The sequence below is a fragment of the Pongo pygmaeus genome, chromosome X (assembly GCF_028885625.2).
Source record: "Pongo pygmaeus isolate AG05252 chromosome X, NHGRI_mPonPyg2-v2.0_pri, whole genome shotgun sequence".
In the NCBI taxonomy this organism is placed as follows: Eukaryota; Metazoa; Chordata; class Mammalia; order Primates; family Hominidae; genus Pongo; species Pongo pygmaeus.
In genome coordinates this window covers 128627882-128653906 of record NC_072396.2, presented here as the reverse complement: position 1 = coordinate 128653906, position 26025 = coordinate 128627882, and the positions used below count along the sequence as shown (strand labels likewise).

The 26025-nt window shown below is 36.6% G+C and overlaps 1 protein-coding gene across 2 annotated transcripts; it reads right to left on the bottom strand.

Annotated features, from left to right (window-relative positions):
• Window positions 1-599: 599 nt before the first annotated feature.
• Window positions 600-25876, bottom strand: SH2D1A (SH2 domain containing 1A). 2 transcript variants are annotated; one of them, XM_054472524.2, is made up of 4 exons: window positions 25728-25876; window positions 7629-7692; window positions 3151-3295; window positions 600-2112 (listed from the first exon to the last, which is right to left on the bottom strand). In XM_054472524.2, exons 1-4 carry the CDS (start codon window positions 25862-25864, stop codon window positions 2072-2074), a joined length of 387 nt encoding a protein of 128 aa, XP_054328499.1. In that variant the 5' UTR covers window positions 25865-25876; the 3' UTR covers window positions 600-2071. The 2 variants fall into 2 exon arrangements, with proteins under 2 accessions (XP_054328499.1, XP_054328500.1); XM_054472525.1 differs by having other exon boundaries at window positions 2072-2112; window positions 3160-3295.
• Window positions 25877-26025: the final 149 nt, after the last annotated feature.

Below are 26025 nucleotides of genomic sequence, written 5' to 3'. Positions count from 1 at the left end.
TTTAGATACGGCAAGGATATGACCTTTCTGTAAAGGTGCAAGTGATTACATACTGGAAAATAGCAAGGATGCTCATGTTGGGAAAGAAAAGGTGAAAAAAAAAAAAAAAACTTGATCAATAAAAGGCCAGCCAAAGAAGACAGGAAGTAGGCCCATCAACTGGGAACTTTGACAGCAACAAAATCAGAAAAGCACTTACCTTTTCCAGGGAATCACTCTGATAAGATAATCATCAATCCTTTATTTGGTTTATTAATAGCATCAGTCTCTGAATAAGGAATTATAAGGAATATTTCAAGACAAATTAGGTAAATAAAGCTTTCAAACACTTTATTTAAATGTGAAAGACTTGATGATTCAAAAAAAGCTTTTTTTCAAAAAAAGGTTCTTGGAAGTGAACATGCAAACATAATTCATATGTTTAGGATTATTCCAGAATGAACACATTATAGAGTTAAAATTAGTTACACCTATTACAATTTAAACTCAAGGCATATAATTTAAAATTATTAAACCTATGCAACTTATTATGAAAGTAGGATTTCTAAATTCCTTTACAAGTTAACATGATGCTTTTACCTCAAGAAATGGTAAATCACCCATAATGCATTACTCAGGTCACACTCCACTTTTGTACTCCCACAGCATCCATATTAAATGCTCAGAAATCAGGTCTTGCCAGTACATGGAGAGTAGCTCTGTCTCTCAGCAGTTCACTAATTAAAACCAAGTTCACCAACACTCATACACAACCCAGAATTCCAAGTTATTATTTTACAGTGAAGCTTAGCCTTTTCATATGGCCCATGGACCAGAGTATTTGCACTGACTCGTTCTGCCTCTAAAGACCAGGTCTATCTGCCTCTAAAGACCAGATCTACCTACACACGGGGAACCTCACTTATCGTGTACTTATCAACTTTCATTGTTATTTTTTCCTCGTCTTTTATTGTTATTTTCTTTCACTGTCTTTTATCGTTATTGTTTTCTCGTCCAACAAGACAGTGAACTGAGAGCAGGGACCAGGTGTTTTTACTTCTATGCCCTCAGCGCCCTATTATGTTTGTTGAGTGAATGAATTCTGTGAGCCCTGTAGCAGAGTGACATATAATCAATCACAAAATCACAAAAATATAAATGTGAGAAGAAAATGCCGCATAAAATTCTGACTCTCATGTAGGTTTCAATCACTTGGAATTTTTTAAAAAAATAATATAACCATAAACTTTCCAGTGGTTTTGTAGGGTTACTTTAAAAGGAGGCTGGTTACAAATCAGTTATTCATGAGCTGCAGCTGCTGAAGTTTCCCTTCAAAATGAGGTCTTCCATGTAGTAGAAACAACTGGGGCAGAGGTAAATGAAAAGAAAAACTCATTTCATTGGATTTGTAATACAATTTCAAATCCTGTAGCATCAAATACGATAAACATGTTTAGAGCATATTTTAAATTATAAGATTTGCAACTCCAGGTTGGTCTGTGGATTTTACTGTCCAACATCAGAACGCTAGGCAAGAAGGTTGTTTTCAGAATTAAACATAAATCCTTCACTCTTTTTCTAGTGCTTGTTTTAGCACACAGTATACAGCTTCAAAAATCCCAAAAGAGCCTATGACACCATAGCTAGTGGAGAACTTGGCAAAGACAAGGGACACCAGCCAACTTCCCACCATACAATCAAGCAAGATATTTTAAAATTAGTAACTATAAAATAATATTTCACTAAAAATGGAGCTTTTCACAAAAACTGAGGATTATTTTTATTTATATTTGGCAAGAATTGACATTAATCCTTTACAAAGTATTCATTATCCTTTAAATTGTTTCCCATTTGTAAATATAATAACTGAAAATAACCTATGGAATTACTTTTTCCCAATCCTCATTTCAAAGCTCCTCACTATGTACAAAAGTCCATTTCAGCTTTGACATCATGCTAGATGCTTCCATTACAGGACTACAATGGCTTTAGAAATGCATTTGTAGCTCACCGAACTGTATTATCTACAATATATAAGACTTAGCATATATTTAAATTATAGAAAATAAAGTACAAGGTGTTTTATTTTTCTTCATGGGGCTTTCAGGCAGACATCAGGATCTTCTCTTATCCCTAAAGAAAAATAACAAAAATCAAGAAAACATAAACTTACAAACTATTAAAATTACAGATTAATTCAAACTTATAAAATTTCCAACTGCATAAAACTCACAATGACACAACACAGTAACATACCTCAAGCAATTATTATTTAAAACTGAGTTATAAAGAATGGAATACTAGGCAGAAAAAAACAACTAGCCAACTTAGAAACTAGAGCTCTATCTGCATTTGTACTATAAAGGCTAACTATTCATTAATTTAATTCACCACTTGAGTCTAATTGTCAGTTTATGCCTGAGCCTAGGTCCCTGTCAAAAAGGGACATAACAACTCATTTTTGTTTATCATAAATATTTATTGTTTCAATCAAGGCCTATCCTCTTACTCCAAACAAACGATAAACCCCATTCAATAGAGGAGTAAACAGTCACATATCAGATAGCTACAGACATTGGCTGGTGTTCAGTCTTTAGCATGACACGTACACTAAAATAGGTTTGCTCAGGATATGTAACAATATGTGCCAGTGGAACAATAAAGTCTACTATTTAATTTCCTTTGCTTCAGAAAAATGTCATTAATTCAAGCACCACCAATTCAGAAATCAGAATCATGTGTGCCAGGCTAACGTTAGCTTTCATGTCCCTGAAGGAAAAAAGAGTTTACTAAGCAAAGGTAAAGGACAGCCCAGGTGTTCTCTGAATTATACCATCTTTCACATTATTTGTGTCTGAATTAGTGAAGTGAAATCATACTTAGCTACTTATTAAAGGGACAGGAAAGAACAAGATGAGACAGACAAGAGCAGTTAAAATGTTATGGGCTTATAGAATTTTTGATGTTTTTACCGAGATTTATTAAAAGTTTATAGAATAATAGATGAAAATTATAGCACATAAATTGTCACCTCTCATTTGACTTGCTGGCTACATCTACTTTCTTATTGCATTTTTCTTACATAACTTCTAATTGATTATATGGTTATGAACAGGTTGACTCATAACTCTGAGCTTCCAAAGCCTGTCAAAAATTAAGAGGAAATCATACCTGTAGTACCTTGTGTACTTCTAGCTGAGGACTTCTTCTCAACTGGATACTGCAGAGGTATTACAATGCCTTGATCTGGCTTCTGAAATGCTGAAATGAGATTTTTTATTTTCCGGAAATATCTTTTATGTACCCCAGGTGCTGTCTGGAAAATAAAAGGCCAAGCAAATAATTTACCTATCTCATGATGATACAAAAAGACCTACAAAATGTGCTAGGGATGCTAAGAGAGGTAACATTTGTGTAACTTGTTGAAATATTTGAAAACATAAGGAAGAAGGAAAAACAACATTCCAGAAGAGCTTACTTTGGTTGGCTGAATTTCCCTGCAAGAGGAGCTAATGAGCTGTCATTTCAGTTCTCCCAAAGGTGGTATTAGTTTGTACAAGCTCTTGCTCATCGCCCTGCCCTTCCTGCCTGCTCCCCAACAGACATCTCAAACCTCTAAGGGTATACAGGCCATTACCCACAATGAATTCACCAACAGAGGGGATGCAGTTAAACAGGAAAAAAAAAAAACAGATCCTACAGGTCATTAATAAAAAGCCTGAGGAACAACAACAAAAGAAAAACCAACAACCCATCCTCCCTGCCATCATCCCACAACATAAAATGCTACACAGGAAATTAAAAATTGGCTGTTATGATACACACAGTGCACGGCTAGTTCAGTCCTCATACTCTTTCACCTCACAATATTTCCTGCGCCGTTCTTCACATTAAAATTTTTCCTCCTTAGGAAACTTCCCTATACTCCCAAAATTGTTCTCTCCATCAGCACGTCACTGTAACAAGGTTTTCTCTATGACATGAACATGAAAGACTATATAAGGTCACCTTTATTTATTTATTTGTGTGTTTTTAAAGAGACAGTTATTTGCAGGTGACTATTAAAATGTGTTGCTTTCCTGACATCAGTTGTCTTGCAAAGACACTGCCTGAAATCAACAACAATTTCCTGCAAAAGCTTATGAGCCAAGCTTCAGGCATCAGCTCAAACCTGTCATTCTACATAAAATAAAATAGTATTGCTATGAGCAATTGAACAATGACTAGTTTTTTTTTAAGTTGTTTTTCAGCTATTCCATCTGGTAGATTTTTGAGGTGGGAGCTGTTTGTTGTTTTAGCATTTAATGAGAAAACATGAAGGCTGGCATGAAGACTTCTGTCAGCTAGATAGTGGTATGCTGAAGATAGCATACTACACTATCCATAGTAACTCTCAGTCATTTCCTTATGTTGGGTAATTTTTCATTGAAAACATGACAAAAATTCTTTTTAGCTCTATATTAGTGTTCCCCCATATGTTCACAGTAGATGTAGAACACTCTGTCACCCAGCTCCACTCCACTCTCTCACCTACCCTCCACCTTCCTAAAGCTCTATTGAGAACTCATCCAAAATAACATGGCCATTCTTGCAGAAGTCCAAACAGTTCGTTGGTTCCAAGATAGAATCTCCAAACTGCAATGTAGGTCATAGGCACAAATTGCCTCCTTATACTTTCTTCAGTGCACTTTTTCATTTTCAAAGCACATTCCTATCTCTTGCTTTCACTATTTCCTCACAAAATGGCAGTTATTGGCTGATTCAGTTATTCCCATTTGACAGATAAGAAAATGTGAATGCAAAGAAGTTAATCAGCTTGCCCAAAGTCACACAGACAACCAGTGGCAGAACTGGCTCAGAATCCCAGGACCAGGTCTCTTGCCTTTCAGATTAGAACTGGGCCAAACAGGATCTAGCGAAGCTGGGGTCATCAAACAGAAGAAAAACTATACACTCCCAAAGTGTGGAAAGATTTCAAACCACACATCTTTTTAGCTTCTTGTGGCTTGTAAAATCATTTATCAACAGAAGCATAGCCGGGCACAGTGGCTCACACCTGTAATCCCAGCATTTTGGGAGGCTGAGACCGGCGGACCACCTGAAGTCAGGAGTTCAAGACCAGCCTGGGCAACATGGTGAAAGCCTGGCTTTACTAAAAATATGAAAATTAGCCAGGTGTGGTGGCACACACCTGTAATCCTAGCTACTTGGGAAGCTGAGGCACGAGAATCACTTGAACATGGGAGGCAGAGGTTACAGTGAGCCGAGATCGTGCCATTCCACCACTCCAGCCTGAGCGACAGAGTGAGACTCTGTCTCAAAACAAAACAAAACAGAGAAGCAACATTTTTATGGGTACTGATATGTAGTTAACACTTGATTATCCATGCTAACAGAAAGGAATAATAGCACTGGAAGTGTGGAAGCTATTTGAATTGGGGATCTGATGTTTCATAAGCAAATGACTGGCCTATTTTACAGTGTTTTACTTAGATTAATAAGGACAATTATTTAACATCTGCTGATCTCCTGATCATATACCCAGTAAAGCCTGAAGACACTGATGTCAACAGGGTGATGTCAGTACATTTTTAATAATGTATTGCCAACAAATCACATATTAATAAATGAAAGTAGATTGTGGAATTATCTAAATTAACAATTTAACAAAATTTTAGTCTGAGTCATATAATACACTAGGCAATGATTTAACCTAAAAGTCTCTCTAAAACTAGAAAAACACATGATACCTGTCTTTCATAATTCAGTGGGGCCAGGGTTCGATTTCATTACACTCTTTAAAACAAATCTCACTTACCTAGATTTCTAGCACAATATATGCATAGATGATGGCGTGCTACTGCCCTGATTTTTCCTGCAGCATGGCAAACTAAAACATTGTTCCAAAAATCAGTATTAATATCTATCATTTACCCAGTTTTGAAAATACATTTATCACAAGAATTGTACCACTGACAACTCTCATCCTGTCACTGAACTCAGTTATTCTTCAAATTTGCACATCTCCCATACTGTCACCTCTTAGTTACCCATGGAAACATGTATTAGATCACAGCTGGTCTTCAATATGCTCTAGAGAAATTTTTTCCAGTCAGGTGGTATGAGCTCTGAGAATATACACTAGTTTAATATTCACCTTAGAAAAGCACTGCTAAGAAGGTAAATTTAGTAGATAGAAAAAAATGCAATATGCATTTCAAAAATTAAAGAATTTTTTTAACTATTTTCTATTTGGGGATAAGTCATGCCAATCTTCTGCTCTCTTGGTACAGAAAATTACAATATTATAATACAAACAAGGTCAGATCAGACAACACGATGAGGGGGCATTTGTGTTCAATAAGCCCTCTCTTCTTTAACATGATCACAAGCATGTAACAATCTCATATGATGTTATACTCAAAATGCAGGAAAACAAGTTTAAAAACAAAGTTGTTAAACCCTAAGAATTTAAGATCCTTTCCTTACATAATATTCTTCAGCAGCTGAAGGGTATTTCTCTGGGGAGAAGAGCTATTTCTGGTGAAATAATATACAAACATATGTGTGTGTGTGTGTGTGTGTGTGTGTGTGTGTTTGTCAGTATATATTACACATAACTTTCTTCATAATAAAGTTTAATTTCTTATTCAATCATCTCTGCAGTGATACAGATAATTTTTTAAATAAACAGGTATAAATAGTTTTTATTAGAAATGGTATAACTTTATCTTTAGTTAGTATTATAGTTTTAATGATCCTTACATAATACAGCAACAGTGTGTTTGAAAACTTGGCCTAATTCATCTCAGTGGTTCAAAACATTTGTGGTCTGTAATTTGTACTTTCCAACTTACTGATAAATTAGTAAACGTGAGAGCTATTTTAACTTCTTGAAGTCTAGACTTCAGAAAATTTTAAATGCACAGAGTTATTAATAGGAGTTGTGGCAATTTTCAGGAGTTCACTTTTTTGAGGGCTCACTGTGTGCCAGGCCTTGTGGCAAAGAGCTTATTTATGTGTGTTATCTTATTTACTTTTCAAAATCAGCCCTGGGCGTAAGGGAGGATTCTTAGGCTCAGTTTACAAATGAAGAAACTGGCTCACAGAAAAGTCAAGTAACCTGCCCAAGATCATAGACCTATCAGAGAGGAGGGGAAAACAGACCTGGAACCCAGATTCACCTGTTAACAAAGACTAGTTTCTTCCACTCGTAACTGTTTAATTTCAAGTTATAACTTCCCAAGGATATTGTAGTCTCTTAGAAAATAAGCATCATGCTTTTTAATCTCCCATGATACCAACACTCATATTGGTATCATTTGGTAAATAATTGTTCATTTAATTATTTTACCTACTTTTGATATGCTTGCTAAGATTTCACATAGTCACTAAAAGTTTGACATAATTCTTCAACTTTTTTATCTTTCTCCCAAAGTCATACAACTCTGCAAAATGATGGCTAAACAGGACCGGGACCAAAATTCTCTAAAGCTTTCTTAATGACCCATGAACAATTTTGGATTGGAGCTTTAGAGATTTAAACCTTATGAATACTTAATAATGTATAATTTGCTCTTTTATAAAACGAGCCTAAATTTCAAATACCTCCTTGACACCCCCAGAAGCAAAAATAAATAAAACTATACCTCAGCACTCCAAGAACCTGTTTCTGTCTGGGACACTCGGTATGTATAAATGTAACCGTGATACCTGTGAAAGAATAAACTTCCATTACTAAAAGATTCCAAAAGAACAATGGATACTGTAAATTTGAGCTTAATATTACATATAAATGTCACATATACTAGGACACACATATATGATGTCATTGCATTCATAGGAAGTAAAGCATAGTGAATCTAACTTGTCTCCATATTGTATCTGCCCAACCACAGTTTCCAGTGAGATTTCTTTATCTTTTCATTTTTTGAAATATGGAAATTCATGTTCCTAAAGGTTTGTCAAGTTGAGAGACTGTTTGGACAGAAAGAAACTACAACAGGGACCTGTTGTAATTGATAAAACCATGAATTATTAGATCGTTTTAACAAACAATAGACTTATTTTTAAGTACATATCGAAACTTAAGGTGAAAACATTTCACTGGGATAATACACTATCAGGCCCACATAAATAATTATTAATATTAATAATATTTGTTATAAATATAATAGCAATAGTATAAGGATATAATACTATAACTTGAATATAACTATATTTTTATAAAATTACTATTATAATGTATAACAATATAATATTGCCACAGTCATGCATCACTTACCAAGGGGGATACATTATGAGAAGTGCATCATTAGGTGATTTCGTTGTTGTGCAAACATCATAGACTGTACTTACACAAACCTACATGGTATACCACCTAGACTATGTGGTATAGCCTATTACTCCAGGCTACAAACCTGTACAGCATGTTACTGTACAGAATACTGTATGCAATTGTAACATAATGGTATTTGTGTATCTAAACCTATCTAAACATAGAAAAGGCACAGTAAAATATAGTATAAAAGATAAAGAATGCTATACCTGTTGAGAGTACTTACCATGAATGGAGCTTGCAGGACTGGAAATTGCTCTGGGTGAGTCAATGAGTGAGTGGTGAGTGAATGTGAAGGCCTAGGACATTACACTACTAGAATGTTATGAACACTGTAAACTTAGGCTACACTAAATTTATTTTAAAATATTTATATTTCCCAGATCACGAGGTCAGGAGATCGAGACCATCCTGGCTAACACAATGAAACCCCATCTCTACTAAAAATACAAAAACTTAGCCGGGCATGGTGGCACGCACCTGTAGTCCCAGCTACTTGGGAAGCTGAGGCACTGAGGCAGGAGAATCGCTTGAACTCAGGAGGCGGAGGTTGCAGTGAGACGAGATCACGCCACTGCACTCCAGCCTGGGTGATGGAGCGAGATTGTCTCAAAAAAAAAAAAAAAAAAACTGTATCTCTTCAATAATAAATTAATCCTAGCTTCAACTCTTTTACTTTATAAACTTGTAAACTTTTTTAAACTTTTTGACTCTTTTATAACACTTTGCTTAAAACACAAACACATTGTACAGCTGTACAAAACTGTTTTTCTTTATATCCTTATTCCATAAGCTTTTCTCTGTTTTAAAATTTTTATTTTATGTATTCTTTGCTATTTAAACTTTTTTGTTAAAAACTAAAACACAAATACACACATTAGCCTAGGCCTACAGAGAGGGTCAGGATCATCAGTATCACTGTCTTCCACCTCCACATCTTATCCCACTGCAGGATCTTCAGGTGCAGTCACACACATGGAGCTGTCATCTCCTGTGATATTCGTATTCCAGAATGCCTTCTGGAATACCTCCTGAGGGACCTGCCCGAGGCTGTTTTACAGCTAACATGTTTTTTATATAAGTAGGAGTAGATTTTAAAATAATGATAAAATGTATAGTACAGTAAATACATAAACCAGTAACACAGTAATTTGTTATCAAGTATTGTGTACTGTATGTAATTGTCTGTGCTACACATTTTTTTTCTTTTCTCTTTTTTTTCTTTTTTTTTTTTTGAGCTAGAGTCTCACTCTGTTGCCCAGGCTGGAGTGCAGTGGTGCAATCTCAGCTCACTGCAACCTCCACCTCCCGGGTTCAAGCAATTCTGTTTCAGCCTCCTGAGTAGCTGAGGCTACAGGTGCATGCCACCATGGCTGGCTAATTTTTATATTTTTAGTAGAGACAGAATTTCACCATATTGGTCAGGCTGGTCTTGAACTCCTGACCTCAGGTGATCCACCCACCTCAGCCTCCCAAAGTGCTGGGATTACAGGTGCGAGCCATCACACCTGGCCTGTGCTATACTATTATACAGCTGACAGCACAGTCGGTTTGTTTATACCAGTGTCATCACAAATACATAAGTAATTCATTGTGCTGTGGCATTACAATGGCTACAACATCAGTAGGTGATAGGAATTTTTCAGCTCCATTATAATCTTATGGGACCACCATTGTATATGCTGTTCATCATTAAGGAAAATGTTGCTATATTGCACATGACTGTATTACTGTATTACTCTATAATATATTATAAATGAAGTAATAGTAAAAAAATATGAATTAAAAACAAGTGCTGCTTGTTTTTAATTATACTTTTGTGGAAAAGCAACTCTAAAATTCTGTAAACTAGGACTATCTCCAAAGTGCCTTAGTTGTAACTTTATTTTCCTAAAAGCAGCTTATCCTTTTAAATGGGGTAAACATTCCGTCCCATTACTCAGTTTATATCTATATTGTATATTTGTCTAATTGATTTATACTACATGCCAAGAGTTTTACTTGCTGTATTAGTCTGCTTGGCTGCCATAAGAAAATACCATACCTTGAATGGCATAAATAAAAGAAATTTACTTTCTCACAGTTCTGGAGGCTGGAAAGTCCAAGATCGAGGTGCCAGCAACATAAGTTTCATTTTGAGCCCTCTTCTCTTGCCTTGTGAGTAGCTGACCTCTTGCTGTGTACTCAGACAGCCTTTTCTGTTGTAATAAGGCCCCCAATCCTATCAGATTAGAGCCCCACCCTTATGATTTAACTCATTTAACCTTAATTACCCCCATCTCCAATTACAGTCATGTTGGAAGTTAGAGCTTAAACATATTATGGGGAAACACAATTCAGTGTATATCATTCCACTCTTGACCCCCAAAACTCATGTCCTTCTCACACTTATACCATCCCAACGGCCACAAAATAAATTAACTCATTCTAGCATCAACTTAAAATCTAAAGTCCAAAGTCTCATCTAAATAAAATTAGATCTGGGTGAGACTAGCAGCATTATTCATCTTGAAGCAAAATTTATTTCCAGCTGTGAAACTATGAAACCAGACAAGCTATGTGCTTCCAAAATATAATGGTGCTACAGGAAGAGGATAGACATTCCCATTCCAAAAGGGAGAAATTGGAAGAAATAAAGGAGTCACAGGTCCCAAGCAAGTCCAAAACCTAGCAAGGCAAACTCCATTAGCTCTTAAGCCTCAAGAATAATCCTCTTTGATTCAATACTCTGCCCTTCAGGTTCACTGGGAAAGCAGCATCACCCCCACAGCTCTGTAAGGTGGCCACATCCTTTGGCTAGGGTGATGGCCCCACCCATGTGGCTCTGTTGGATGTCAGTCTCACTTTTTGAAACCAAGGTAGAGGCAGCCTTACCCTCCAGGCCTGTGCACTCTGGGCCTATAGTAGGAATGGCAGCCCTGGTGATCTCTGAATCACCCTCAGGGTCGTTCTTCCCTTTTCTTGAAAGATAAACCATGTTTGCAGCCAAATAACTATACCATACTGTCCTGTTCTCTTTGCTCCAAACTGGTAATATTTCTGCTGCTTTTTTCCAAACTCTATTCCTGACTTCTGCTCAGATGGCTGGTTAACATCATAAGTAATCTTAAGTAGTGATAGATAGTCCAGCCACACCCTTAGTGTTGTCTCCAGAACAAGCTTCCTCATTTATTGCAATACATAAAGGCTCAGAATTTTCCAAATGTTTAAGTTCCAGTTCCCTTTTGCTTAACAATTCCTTCTTCAATTCATCTCTCTCCTTTTGTATTCTACCATAAGCAGTCAGGAGGGACTGAGCCACTCCTTCAACTTTTTGCTTAGAAATCTCCTCAGATAAATAGTCAATTTTTTTACTCAGCAAATTCCACCTTCCACAAAACACTAGAACACAGTTCAGTCAAGTTCTTTACCATTTATAACAAGGAACATCTTGTAACATGTTCCTGATTTCCATCTGAGACCTCATCAGAATAACCTCCAACATCCATAGTTCTACCCACATTCTGTTCACAGCCGTCTATGCTTTTTTCTAGCATACACCTTAAAACTCCTCCAGCCTCTACTCATTACCTAGTTCTAAGGCCACTTCCACATTTTTAGGTATTAGTTACAGCAGTACTCCTCTTCTCAGTACCAAAATCTGTATTGGTCTGTTCAGGCTGCCATAACAAGATACCATAGACAGAGTGGCTTAAACAACAGAAATTTATTTCTCACAATTCTGGAGACTGGGAAGTCCAAGATCAAGGTGCTGGTAAGGTATGTTTCATTCTGAAGCCTCTTCTCTTGGCTTGTAGACAGCTGCCTTCTTGCTGTGTGCTCATATGACCTCTTCTTTGTACGTGCATTCTTCCTCTTCTCATAAGGTCACCAAATCTATCAGATTACAGCCCCATCCTTATGATCTCATTTAACCTTAATTACCTCCTAGAGGTCCTATCTCCAAATACAAGCATATTGGAGGTAAGGGTTTAAACGTGTGAATTTAGGAGGATAAGAAGTTAAGTTTATAGCACATGCATTATCTCCTTTGGACCCCACAAAAATCCTATTAGGTTTGTATTGTAATATTTATTTTATAGATGAGGAAACTGAGACTTTGAGATGTTAAATAACCAAAATCAGACTAGAGATTAAGAAGCAAAAATGGGATTTGAATCAGGCCCATTTGACTCTAGATCCCCAGTTCCTGATCCCCACACTGTACTGGATATAGATTATTTGTTATATTTTAGTATATATAGTAATCCTACTTAATTTGCCTAATAAAATTTTACCTCATAAAACAGTAAGGTAAACTTTATAATGAATTGTTTCAGATTTTGAATGGGAATCTAAATCAATTGTGAATCAATCAAATGTGAATCTAAATCATTTATTTCATAAATTTTATGATTGCTATTCTTGGGCACAAGTTTGGGTCAATAGAGATCTTTTGGTTAGGACACATGCTTTTTTTTTTTTTTTAATGGTGTCTTGCTCTGCCACCCAGGCTGGAATACAGTAGGGTGATCATAGCTTACTGCAGCCTTGCCCTCCTGCCTTAGCCTCCTGAGTAGCTGCCACTACAGGTGCACACTGCTGTGCCTGGCTAATTTTTTTTTTTTTTTTAGTTTTTGCAGAGACAGGGTCTTGCTCTGTTGACCACGACAGTCTTGAACTCCTGGCCTCAAGCTATCCTCCCACCTAGGCCTCCCAAAGTGGTAGGATTACAGTTGTGAGCCACCACACCTAGCCAGGACATGCACTGAACTCTGGTTAAAATCAATGTGTTTACAAGCAGAGGGTCATGCTTGACTTGATGATCACATTTACCATTAACCTCCTTTGGAAATAAAAGTATTTAAACATGTGAATTAAATTAGGCTCATGCCTGTAATCCCAGCACTTTTGGTGGCTGAGGTGGGCGGATCACCTGAGGCCAGGAGTTCGAGACTAGCCTGGCCAACATGGTGAAACCCCATTTCTACTAAAAATACAAAAATTAGCCTAGTGTGGTGGCGGGCACCTGTAATCCCAGCTACTCGGGAGGCTGGGGCAGGAGAATCGCTTGAACCTAGGAGGTGGAGGTTACAGTGAGCTGAGATCGCGCCATTGCACTCCAGCATGGGTGACAAGAGTGAGACTCTATCTAAAAAGAAAAAGTACTATATCTTTCGTCAATATGCATCAGGACTGATTACCTAAAGGGCCAAAAAATATCTGAAACACACTATTCAGATTTACTTGATTCATGACACTGAACAAAAGGTCAATTTAACTACTGATGTGGATTATACGATGTTTTATTTTTTACGAAGGATTACCAGAATATTTAGATCATATATAAAATAGCTTGATATATGCCTATATATAATATGCTGAATAAATATACAATATTACAATGTTAAAGTCTTTTGTCTTTTTAAACACTTGAAATCTACCTCAAAGCCCACTAACTTCAGCAAGTACTCTATGGGGAACAAGGCAAGAGCTTTGATTTCCACTTTTCACCATGGGAACTCAACATAAGCCTTTAAGTGATTTTCTTAAAGCCACATAGCAAAATGGAGATGGAAGCAGTGAAACAGCATAGGTTCTTAGTTCCATTTTCCCTATGAGAAATGATTAATGGCAATAATTCAGTATCATAAGGGTGATGTGGAGATTCATTATTTAAAATCTCAGCAACAAGATAAGCAGAATGGTAAGCAACAAGTTTTCCACTTTCTAAAACAGTGGGTCTCTAAAAAATATAATGACTCTATCTCCCTACTATCATTCAGATGTATTTAGTCAGAGTAAATGAGTCTGTTTTGAGAATTGTTTCCTAACGAATCTGATCTTATCTCACTTTCAGTTAGGTAGCAGGAACCTGAGTACCACTTCAAAACTTCTTACCTCCTTCAGTCTCTGAACAACCTGGTGTGAATGGTACATAAAACTTCTCATGATTAACTCATCTAATATTAACAATTTCCTTCCCCCCACAACCCCTCCAATTTCTGAATGAGCAAAATTGTTTCACCCCCCAAATAGGCCAGCAGTTTATATCTTTCACTTTCAAGTTACTGAAGTAACTGACCAAGGATCCCCTGTAGTCAACTCTTACTATAATATGTCATACATGGAAGAGATCTAAAACAGTGCAACTCAAATTGCATTCCCAAGACAACAGCATCAACATCACCTGGGAGCTTGTTAGAAATGTAGACTCTCAGGCCCCACCCAGACCTGTTAAATCAGAATCTGGATTTTAATAAGATGCCCAGGTGATTTGTATGAACATTAAAGTTACAGAAGGACTGATTAAAATGTAAAGAGAATGCCCACATCTCATTGGGAATATTGATGGCAACTTCCCTGTTGTCAACCTGGCTTCTTCCACCTGCCCTGGGTAGTTCTGTGCCACCTCCTCCATAGTCATTCAGTCTATGCTTTAAGAATGCAATTTTATTTTAGTATAAGCTGAAGGTTTGTCAATCATTTCAGTCTTCATAGGACAGTGTTTCTGAACCATTTTTTCCTTTCTTCCGCAATAAGATTTCTTAGTTTTATTTTCTATAGCTTCTATTATAAACCAGTAATTTTGTAATATAAAATTAAACTAAAATATTGAATATGCCTTTTCAAACAAAACATACTCTGTCCCTGTCCATGGAAAATCGCTGTTCAAACTGGCAAGTTATATAACAAGACCTATAAAACCATACATATTTTTGACTGCATAACCTTGCTTATCTTCATACACTCCAAGGAAACAAGTCAAGAGGAAAACGCAATTTGACAAAGATTTTCATACTAGCCCTATTTTAATAGTGAAAAAATGGAACCAACCTAAGTACCCCTAAATAAGGAATAATTGCTCAAAATAAGGGAATTGTTTTTGGGTAGAACCCCAAAAGCACAGACATCAAAAGCAGAAATAGATAAATGGGATTACAACAAACTAAAAAGCTTCTGAACAGCAAAGGAAACAACAGAGTGAAGAGACAACCTACAGAATGGGAGAACATATTTGCAAACCATACATATGATACGGGGTTAATATCCAAAATATAAAAGAAACTCAAATTACTCAATAGAAAGAAAACAAATAATCCCATTTAAAAATGGGCAAAGGCAGCTACTCGGGAGGCTGAGGCAGGAGAATGGCATGAACCTGGGAGGCAGAGTTTGCAGTGAGCCAAGACAGTGCCACTGCACTTCAGCCTGGGCGACAGAGCGAGACTCCATTTCAAAAAAAATAAATAAAATAAAATAAAAATGGGCAAAGACCAGAATAGACATTTCTCAAAAGAAAATATACAAATGACCAACAAGTATGTGAAAAAATGCTCAACCTCACTAATCATCAGAAAAATGCAAATGAAACCACAATGAGATATCATTTCACACCTGTTAGGATGGTTATTATCAAAAACAAGACAACAAGAGAGGATTCAGAGATAAGGGAACCCTTGCACACTGTTGGTGGGAATATAAATTAGTACAGCCATTATGAAAAGTGGTATGAAAGTTCTTCAAAAAAATTAAAGATAGAACCACCATATGATCCAGCAATCCCACTGCTGGGTATATATCAAAAGGAAATGAAATCATCATGTCAAGGAGAAATCTGCACTTTCATGTATATTGCAGCATTATTCACAATAGCCAAGACATAATGCAATCAACCTACATGTCTATCAACAGACGAATGGATAAAGAAAATGTGTTGTATATACACAATGGAATACTATTCAGCCTTAAACACAAAGGAAATCTTGTCATTTACAACAACATGGATGAATATGGAGGAGAGTATGTAAAGTGAAATAAGCTATGCGCAGAGAAACAAATACCGCGTAGTCTCACTTATACATGGGATCTTAAAAAGTTGAACTAATACAAGCCAAGAGTAGAATGGTGGGTGGCTACCAGGGGCTGGTAGGGGCGTGCAGGGTGGGGATTGGGAAATTTCGGTCAAAGAATAAAAAATTTAGGTTAGGAGGAAAAAGTTCAAGAGATATATTGTACAACATGGCAACTATAGTTAAAAACAATGTATTGTATTCTTGAAAGTTGCTAAGAGAGAAGATTTTAAGTGTTCTCATCACAAAATATAAGTATGTGAGGTAATGCATATGCTAATTATCCCAATTTAGCTATTACACATGTATACATATTTCAAAGCATCATGTCATACACAATACATATATACAATTTTGCCAATTTAGAAATAAATATATAAATTAGGGAGAAATAAAGGAATTATAGCAGAAACAATGGTTCAAAATTACACTTTCTCTGTCAAAGGTGAAGGTTTACAATATTAATGCTGGCTGGGCACGATGGCTCATGCCTGTAATCCCAGCACTCTGGGAGGCTGAAGTGGGTGGATCACAAGGTCAGGAGTTCGAGACCAGCCTGGCCAACATGGTGAAACCCTGTCTCTACTAAAAATACAAAAAAAAAAAAAAACTGCTGGGTGTGGTGGCACACACCTGTAATCCCAGCCACACAGGAGGCTGAGGCAGGAGAATCGCTTGAACCTGGAAGGCAGGGGTTGCAGTGAGCTGAGATCACACCACTGCACTCCAGGCTGGGCGACAGAGAGAGACTCCATCTCAAAACATATATATAAATAAATAAATAAATAAATAAATAAATAAACAAATAAATAAGCAAATAAAATATTATGCCAAAATTCAAAAATATTAGAGTCCTAGGTTTTCCAAAAAACTTTAAGTATATGGACTATGTTGACATAAAATGATAGTACGTGTAATAGCAAAGACTTGGAACCAACCCAAATGTCCATCAATGACAGACTGGATTAAGAAAATGTGGCACATATACACCATGGAATACTATGCAGCCATAAAAAACGATGAGTTCATGTCCTTTGTAGGGACATGGATGAAGCTGGAAACCATCATTCTCAGCAAACTATCGCAAGGACAGAAAACCAAACACTGCATGTTCTCACTCATAGGTGGGAATTGAACAATCAGAACACTTGGACACAGGAAGGGGAACATCACACACTGGGGCCTGTCGTGGGGTTGGGGGAGGGATAGCATTGGGAGTTATACCTAATGTAAATGATGAGTTAATGGGTGCAGCACACCAACGTGGCACATGTATACATATGTAACAAACCTGCATGTTGTGCACATGTACCCTAGAACTTAAAGTATTTTTAAAAACACACACAAAACAAAAAATAAAAATAAAAAAATAAAATGACAGTATGTGTAAAAAGTGGGCACAAGGGGATGCCACTCTGATTACAACTATTCAAAACTGTCTGTCCCTGTGTGTATATAAACTAGAAGTAAATTTAAACTAACATAAATGCATTCTTGCATGTTATTTTTTCATATAGTTATTTAAGTGACTAATTTTTTAAGAAAAACAAGCAGAATTACAATTTGGAGACTTACAAACCTAGCCTAAGCAAATCACAACTCATAAAAATGTAATTCATTTTTTTAAATTGTTACATCCCCTTTAGGATTATATTTCCTCTGACTCCCTCCATTAATACAGACAAACCAGCAACGTAGTGTAATTTTTAACTTCCTTCCCTCATTAAAGCTTTTTTGGACTTTTTGATAATCCTAGAGTTTAAAATGTATCACCAAAAAAATCAGAAAATGAATAATTGCTAAAGAACGGTGGAGTTTTATCATTGCCTTTAATTTATTTTAATTACTATAAAGCATGTGTTAATCTAGTCTCTGCTGATATTGAAATTTGTCTTTATTTCATCAAAAGTTGTCTCTAACTGTAAAAAAGTGTTCAGGTTAGAAATGGACAAGAAGCAACCAACCTGACTTATTTCTTATTTTCTCAGTGGGTCAGTGTTGGGGACAGATCCTGGTTTAGAACTGACAAATCCACATCAATTCCTTTTTTATACCACGTCAAGTACTACACAAAAGAAAACGTTTAGCTACATCTGACTTCTTCATGACATTTCAAATAAAGCCAGCCAGTACCTATGCCCTCTATGTCTATACGAACTAACGCTACATACAAAATTCAAGACACAACTATAATGATTTTTAACAAATGTTTCAGAACTTTTATATCCAGAGGAATAGTATCCTATACAAAGCCATTATTTTTGAGACTATACTCTGATTCAAGGGTTTTCCAAACTTACAATGGCCCAAACTTTATTCTTTCAGAGAGAATTTTAATTTTTGAAACAGTTGAAAGTCATTCAACTTCAAGTGTGATGGTAAAACTATGTGATATTTTGATGAGTCACGAAAATAAATATAATCACTTCTTCCCCTGAACTTCCATATCAAGTTTTATTTACGTATACTTATGATGTTCTAACTTTGTATTACAATTATTTATAGAGCTTTTATTTGTATTAAAAACACACATCACATGTTAACTTTACAAATATTAACTCATGTCATAATCATCATAACAACCCTGTGAGATAAGTACTCTCATTATCACCATCTGCCGTTTTACAGGTAAGAAACCTGAGACACAGAAAGTTAAAGTAACCAGCCCAAGGTAAAATAGCTAGTTAAGGGTCAGAGCTGGGATGCACACCCAGAGATCTGGCTGGAAGTTCTGGGCTCTTAACCACCATTCTATGCTACCCCTCTCTTATACTAGAGGGAATGTATTAACAAATTGGTCTTTAAGACAATTCCAAAAGCACAATTCTCAAAAAGGGAGGGAATCTCCTTGGACATGGAGCTGGAACTGTCCACTGAGAGAAGGAGGGCAGTGGAGGGAGCTGAAGGGAAGAGGCCAGGTGGGGAGAGCCCGAAAGAGATCAACCCAGACTCCCCCTTTGCTTAAGCTAAATGACATCTTCAGGCTAATCTTGCAACTTTAATTTTACATTGTCAACCAGAGTCAGTACTTGGCTTATTTGCCGTGAATTATCCATTTGGTGGTTTATATGTGGCAAACCTAATCCTAGGCTGGCTTTCGGGCTCGCTTTACCACTGGATTGTATTCAGGAAATTGAAAATAATGTTGGTGGCCTAAGTTATCATGAAGATAGATGTGGCACCAAGGCACATATCCAGTTGAATTCAAAAACTAACTGTAAGTTGTAATTTCTCACTAAATGAAGTTAAGTTATAATTTCAAGTTCTTTGCCACACTGTTCCCCTTTATTGCAACTGATAAACTGGAATTTTATTTCATCACTGCTCCTCCCCCATTTCTCCAGTTCAGTTGTTTGACAGGCACTTTATTCCCAGTTGTCCCTTTAAAACTTAAAGGACAAAAAGATAATTATGCATTTATCTAAAGACATACATGTCAAATGACTTCATTATGTGTCCTTGAAGCTAAAGAATTATAACAGCATTTCTTCTTCCAAATCTTCCGTCAGATAAGTAGCAAACAAAGGCAGATATGTCCAGAAGGATGCCAACTATGGAAATAAACTATTTTTTGAGCTAATTATTTTAAATATTTTAAATTAGTTCTCGTCTTATCACCATCAATCCCACTGGGCAGTCAGAACTTTCCCAATGGCTGTCTACATTGAGGGTGAGAAGGGAAGAAATGTGAGAGCACATATGTACCTCAATGAAAAGAAACTTGATGTATCTAAAAAAAACAAAGGGAATAAACTTAAAAAAAAAACTATCTGCATTAATAAGAGCATTCAGTACACTGGATAAATACAAGAACAGAACATAAAATCAGTAGCTTTCCTATGAAACAGAAAACATAGTGGAAACAGATCCCATTTATGATTTTTAAAAATCGGCATACACATTCATACACACAATAACTCGAAATAACAATAAATGTGTAAGACATACAAAAAGAAAACTATAAAACTTGATTGATGGATATAAACAAAAAAATTATAAATGGAGAGACTTATGGGAAGGGAAGACTAAATTATTTAAAGATGACAATTCATTCTTAGTTTATTAATGAATTTAATGTAACCCCAATGGTATTTTCAAAAAAATTTTTGATACATAATAATTGTACATATTCACGGGGTACAGTGTGATGTTTCAACACATGTATGCATTGTAATAATCAAATTGGGGGATTTGAATATTTAGGATATTTATCACCTCAAACATTTATCATTTCTATGTGTAAGAACATTTCAAGTACTCTTCTAGCTATTTTAAAATACATAAGATATTGTTAACTATAGTCACCTTACTGTGCGACTGAACACTAGAACTTATTTCTTCTATCTAACTTTCTGTTTGTACCCATTAGCCAACCTCTCTTCATCGCCTTCCACCCTTCCCAACCTCTACCTCCTATCATTTACTATCATTTTACTCTCTACCTCCATATGATTGAGGAATCCCACTACAGGGTATCTATCAAAAGGAAAGGAAATCAATATATCAAAGGGATACTTGCGCCCACACATTTATCACAGTACTATTTACAGTAGCCAAGATATAGAAGAGTCCAGCAACAGATGAATGGATAAAGAAAATGTGCTATGTATATACAATTGAATACTATCTGGCCATTAAAAAGAATGAAATCCTGTTATTTGCAGAAATGTAAATAGAACTGGAAGTCATTATGTGAAGTGAAATAAGCCAGGCACAGAAAGACAAATATCATGTGTTCTCACTCGCATGTGAGAGCTAAAACATTTGGTCCAATGAATTTTTTTTAACTTAATAAAATGATTCTAGATTTCATTTTGAAGAACCAACAGATAAGAATAGCAAATAATTTTTAAAATATATTAAAACATTATCATACTATAGTGCTATCAGTGCAAGAATAAATGGATCAATTGAGACAAATAGTCCAGAAACAGTAACTGTTATACATAAGAATTTAATATATGGTAAAGTCGGCTAGCAAATCAATGAAGAATGGAAGTTGTATTTATAAATTATATTAGGACAATTGCTAGCTATCTGGAAACAAAATCAAATTAGATCCTTTATCCACATCAAAATAAAACTCCAAATGGAATTAAAGAGGTAAATGTAAACTAACAAAACCATAAATTTAAAACAAAAACTGCAGTGAAGTTTTATGACATATCTCAAGGGGAAAGGACTTTCTAGCCAAGGAAGAAATCAATCACAAAGAAAACGAGTGACGTATTTGACTACTAAAAAGTTTGATTTTTGTATGTGTCAAAAAAGTAAGGGCAAACACCAAACTTAGAAAACATACCTTGCAACAGATCAAGGATTGGTATATACATAAATTTACAATGTATTTTAAAAAGTTTGATTTTTGTATGTGTCAAAAAAGTAAGGGCAAACACCAAACTTAGAAAAGATACCTTGCAATAGATCAAGGATTAGTGCACATATATATATATACACATAGAGTGTGTTTAAAAAAAGTATGATTCAACTGGTTAAATGAGAAAAATACACAAAAAGCCAAATCATGTGAGGAAATACAACAGCTTAACAACCATATAAAATGACAGTCACTAACCAAAGGAATATAAAATGTGAAAAATAAAGAGATAGAGTGTAAATATAAAATAAAAAATGACAGGCCAAATGTCAAGGGAAAATTTTCTTAACTACAATACCCATTTCTAGTGAGGGTGTGGTGAAACGGCCACTCATGCATTACAGGTGAGCATGTAGATTGGAATAACCATTTAGGGAAAATATCTCATGATCATGTATATATCAAGAATCCTAAGCTGTTTATGTTTTCTGACCTAGAAGTTTCACACTGGAAATTCATTCTAAGGAAATAATCATAAATGCAAGGAAACTTTAATGTACTGAAATATACATCCTGATAGAATTTATAATAACAAAAATATGGAATGAGTCAAATGTCTAAAAGTAGGTGACTGGCTAAGCAAAATATGGTATACTTACTAGCTAGCTGGACTACCATGCAGCCATTAAAAATAACATCTCAAAGTTGTCTCTAAGAACATTATATATGAGTGTATTTTTTCATATTAAGTGGGAAATTGGAAATGTATACAACTGTAAGAATACAAGAATACAATCATACTTTTTTAACACACGTAAATTTATTTACATATATATATATACACACAGACACACACACACACACATACTAATCCTTGATCTGTTGCAAGGTATCTTTTATAAGTTTGGTGTTTGCCCTTACTTTTTTTGACGCATACAAAAATCATACTTTTTAGTAGTCAAATACGTCACTCGTAAGAATACAGTTGTAAGAGCACATGTGCTCAAAAAGCAATTCCTCTTATTAAAATATAGAAGAAAATTCACCTAATTATTAGCAATAGTCATCTTTAGGTTATAAAACTATAGATGATTTTTCTCTAATTTCTATTATCTATATGTTTCAAATTGTCTATAATGAATAGGTATAAGGAACTGTTTTTAATAGACTTATACAAAAATCTATATTTATTTAGAGAAAGTAATTGAAAGAAGTACTTATCACTTAAAATGAAGGTGAGCAATCCTATAAATGGAAAACTCCTTTAGTGCTTTATGAAGCAGTTCAATTTTCGATTTTCTAAATCAGAACAGAAGAAAAGGCCATATCTGAAAGCCATTATTAGGAGGTTCAGAACCGGGGAAAAGGGCAAGCATCATTTGAAAGTACAGTTTAAAGTACAGTTTGAAAGGCATATGAATGTATTATCTCTACAATAAAAATATAAAAACTATAGCTCAATTGAATCTTCTTGGTTAATAGGAGTAAACAAAAGATAGAATGAGAAACCATTCTGAGTAAACCCTACAATCAATGCATGTTTGTCAGCTATACCTTGTTGTCCATGTGTATATGATACCACTTATATTGTTATTTCGACTGCATATCATAAGCATAAGTGTTTTGGTTTAAAATGAGTACATGGTTTATTTCTAAATAAAATTTGATTTTATAATTACAGTGTAGCACCAAAAAGAGGGAATGAAATTTTTACATTTATCAAAAGGGACACTCAACTCAAAAACATTGAGAAACTGATAAAAGGCCATGTATCCTCATATCTTCCCTCTGCAGCACATTCTGGCTATCACCCTAACAGTCTCATAAGACTTTGAGGCCCCAGTGTACCATTTGAAAGACACCGTAAGGGAACTCCCAATTTGTCTAGTATTTTCGGCTACTTCACAAGGAGGTTTTCATGGAGAACTAAGAGTCATAAAAACTGTATTTATGCAAGATTCACTTTGGGTGAAAACTTAAATGCTTGATAATTTCTCACCTGCCTAAGTTAATTCCTCATGTGGTTCCGGCCTACACAGGCAAAAGTCTAAAGCTGTCCTTCTCTCTTGCATAAGGTACTTAAGGCAATCTTTTGCAGAAGGTAGGATACACATTACTATTCCTGTTTTATAAATATGGACACTGAGTCCCAGAGAATTTGAGTGACTTTCCCAGAGTCCATACCCTAACCTCTCAATGTCCATTCCGTTTATTGCAGTAAAGAACAGAATTTGCCTTGACAGTTTGTTAATTCAAAAATATCTGCTGAGTGCCTGTTATGTGTTCCTGTGTTTCTGGTGATGGAGACAGTATCTCCGCCTTCATGGAGATTATATTTTTGCAGGACAGCCCAGCAATAAGTAGGTAAACAAGCAAATTATCAGATAGTTTAAAGCTCTTTGAAGAAAAATAAAGAGATGGAGTGAGTGTATCAGGGACAGGGAGAGGGCACTTATTCTAGATAGGTGGTCAAGCAAGTCCTCTCTGAGGGAGGAGACAGTTGAACAAACATGTGAACTGAAGGTATTTTTGGCAGAAGGAACAATAAGCGCAGAATTCCTAGGTGGGGGCATTTTTGAGGAGCTTGAGAAACGGCCAGGAGCCCGGTGAGGCTGAAGCCTTAGGTGTATCTTGCCTCTCACTATACCCTGTTGTCCCTCCCCTGCCCAGACTTGTTTTGTACGTTCTTTTTCACCTTTGGGTTAAGGAGCATGTTATCTCCTTTGTCAGCTTCCCTAAAGCAGTGCCTTTCACCCACCCACTCACTCCACCTTCTTTCAATGAGAAAAGAGCCTAAGAATCCTAGCTGGTTTTCATTGCCCTTCCCTAGGTTCCACACGGGAACAATAATTATATAAGCAAAACATAAAGATTCAAGCCCAAGACATTCAACAGCTTCCATGTATTTCCCTGGAAGCCTTTGTGAAAAATGTATTTAGCATGACCTGAGAGCTGCTGCAAACAAGGCTTGACCATTTTTAAAAACCAATATACAGTGAAAAATCCTCTAGCACCAGCATCAGGATAATCTTTCTTCACTGACCCATAAGGTATTTCAAACTCTTGTGGGGTATTATCAGATGCTGAACTTATTACCAAGCATTTAACCTCATTTGGTTTCTGTCTAGAACCTACAATGCAGGGCTGTTTTCACGGATTTTTTTTTTATCCTGCTGACAATAATGCCTGAGCTACGTCCTTCCTTAGAAATGCCCCCATGATTCCTAAAAGAAATCGACTGAAAAGAGAAGATAAAATAATAATATATCTTTGGTATAATAATAATACCAATAGCTTACATTTATTGAACATTTACTAGGTGTCAGGCCCCAGTGCTAATTTTTTTACTGCATTATGGCACTTAATCTTATGAGGTAGGCAGTAATATGATACCTATTCAATGGATAAGAAAACTGGGGGACTGAGAGGTTAATTTGCCCAAGTCACAAACCTAACATCTGACGAGCACAGGACAAAGTCTCAGATCTGCCTGACTCCGGAGCCCTGGAGCAAAGACGCAGACGAATTTGATTCAAAATGAAGCCTTAGACTGAGACATGCCTAGGCAAATGGCAAAGCTGAATCATAACAAGGGTGTTTTCCCTCCATTCCCTTTAAGACTATTGTGAGTCCTAACGTTTATCAAGAAGGGTCCTATTTCTGAAATCCCCTGCCCCTCCCCGCCCCCCACTACTTTTCTAAAGGATGCTACATCAGCAGATCCAGAGAGGTGATTTTACTCACACACATCCCCCTCCTCTCTCAGCATCTCGACCTAACTGGCATTGCATTCTTAAAGTAATTGACTCTGTTTCTTAATGTGCCTCCTCTCCCTGAATGTCATGCTCTTCCTTTGGGATGACACTTCAAAAGTCCTTTAAAGAGAGCTAGAGTAAGGCTCCCAGGGCGCCACCCCATAGGGGTCAAAATGGAAGTGGGGAGCCTGGGTCTTTCCCGGAGCGAAGGTAAACTCTGGACCACATTTCACCACCCGAAAGGGCATTCTCTGCAGCTGCCCCAAAAGGCTCTGGTGAGGGCCTTCTGGAGAGCAGGAGGCCCAGGGAATGAAATCCCCAGCAAGCGACTAAGGCGAAAGTGTGTTCCACCACGGCCCTGGGCTGGACTTGAGGGTGGGCCATGGAGGAGGCGTCGGCGAGCTGCTAACGCCGGCGCCCCTGCCTGCCTCAGCCTCCACCCTGGCCCCAGCCGTTGCCCACCGCCCACACCCTCAGCAGGCCCATGTCCACCGTATCATACTCACAGCACACATAGGCAGTACACGCCTGGCACGCTCTCGCTGTCCCTCAGCAAATAGCTGCCATCCAGCCCAGTGGCAAGCAGGAGCTTCTCGCCGGTTTCCCTGCTGATTTTGCCATGATACACAGCCACCGCTTCCATGGCCTGGTGGACTCTTGGGCGGGCCGAGGAGGAGAACTGTGCAAGGGAGATGCCGCTGCTACTGCAGCCAGGCACAATTCAACCACCTGACTCCCAGTTCAGCCAGATGTGCAAAAAAGAGAGAAGCGCCCAAACAACAGGATGTTGTCTACTTGCCTTAA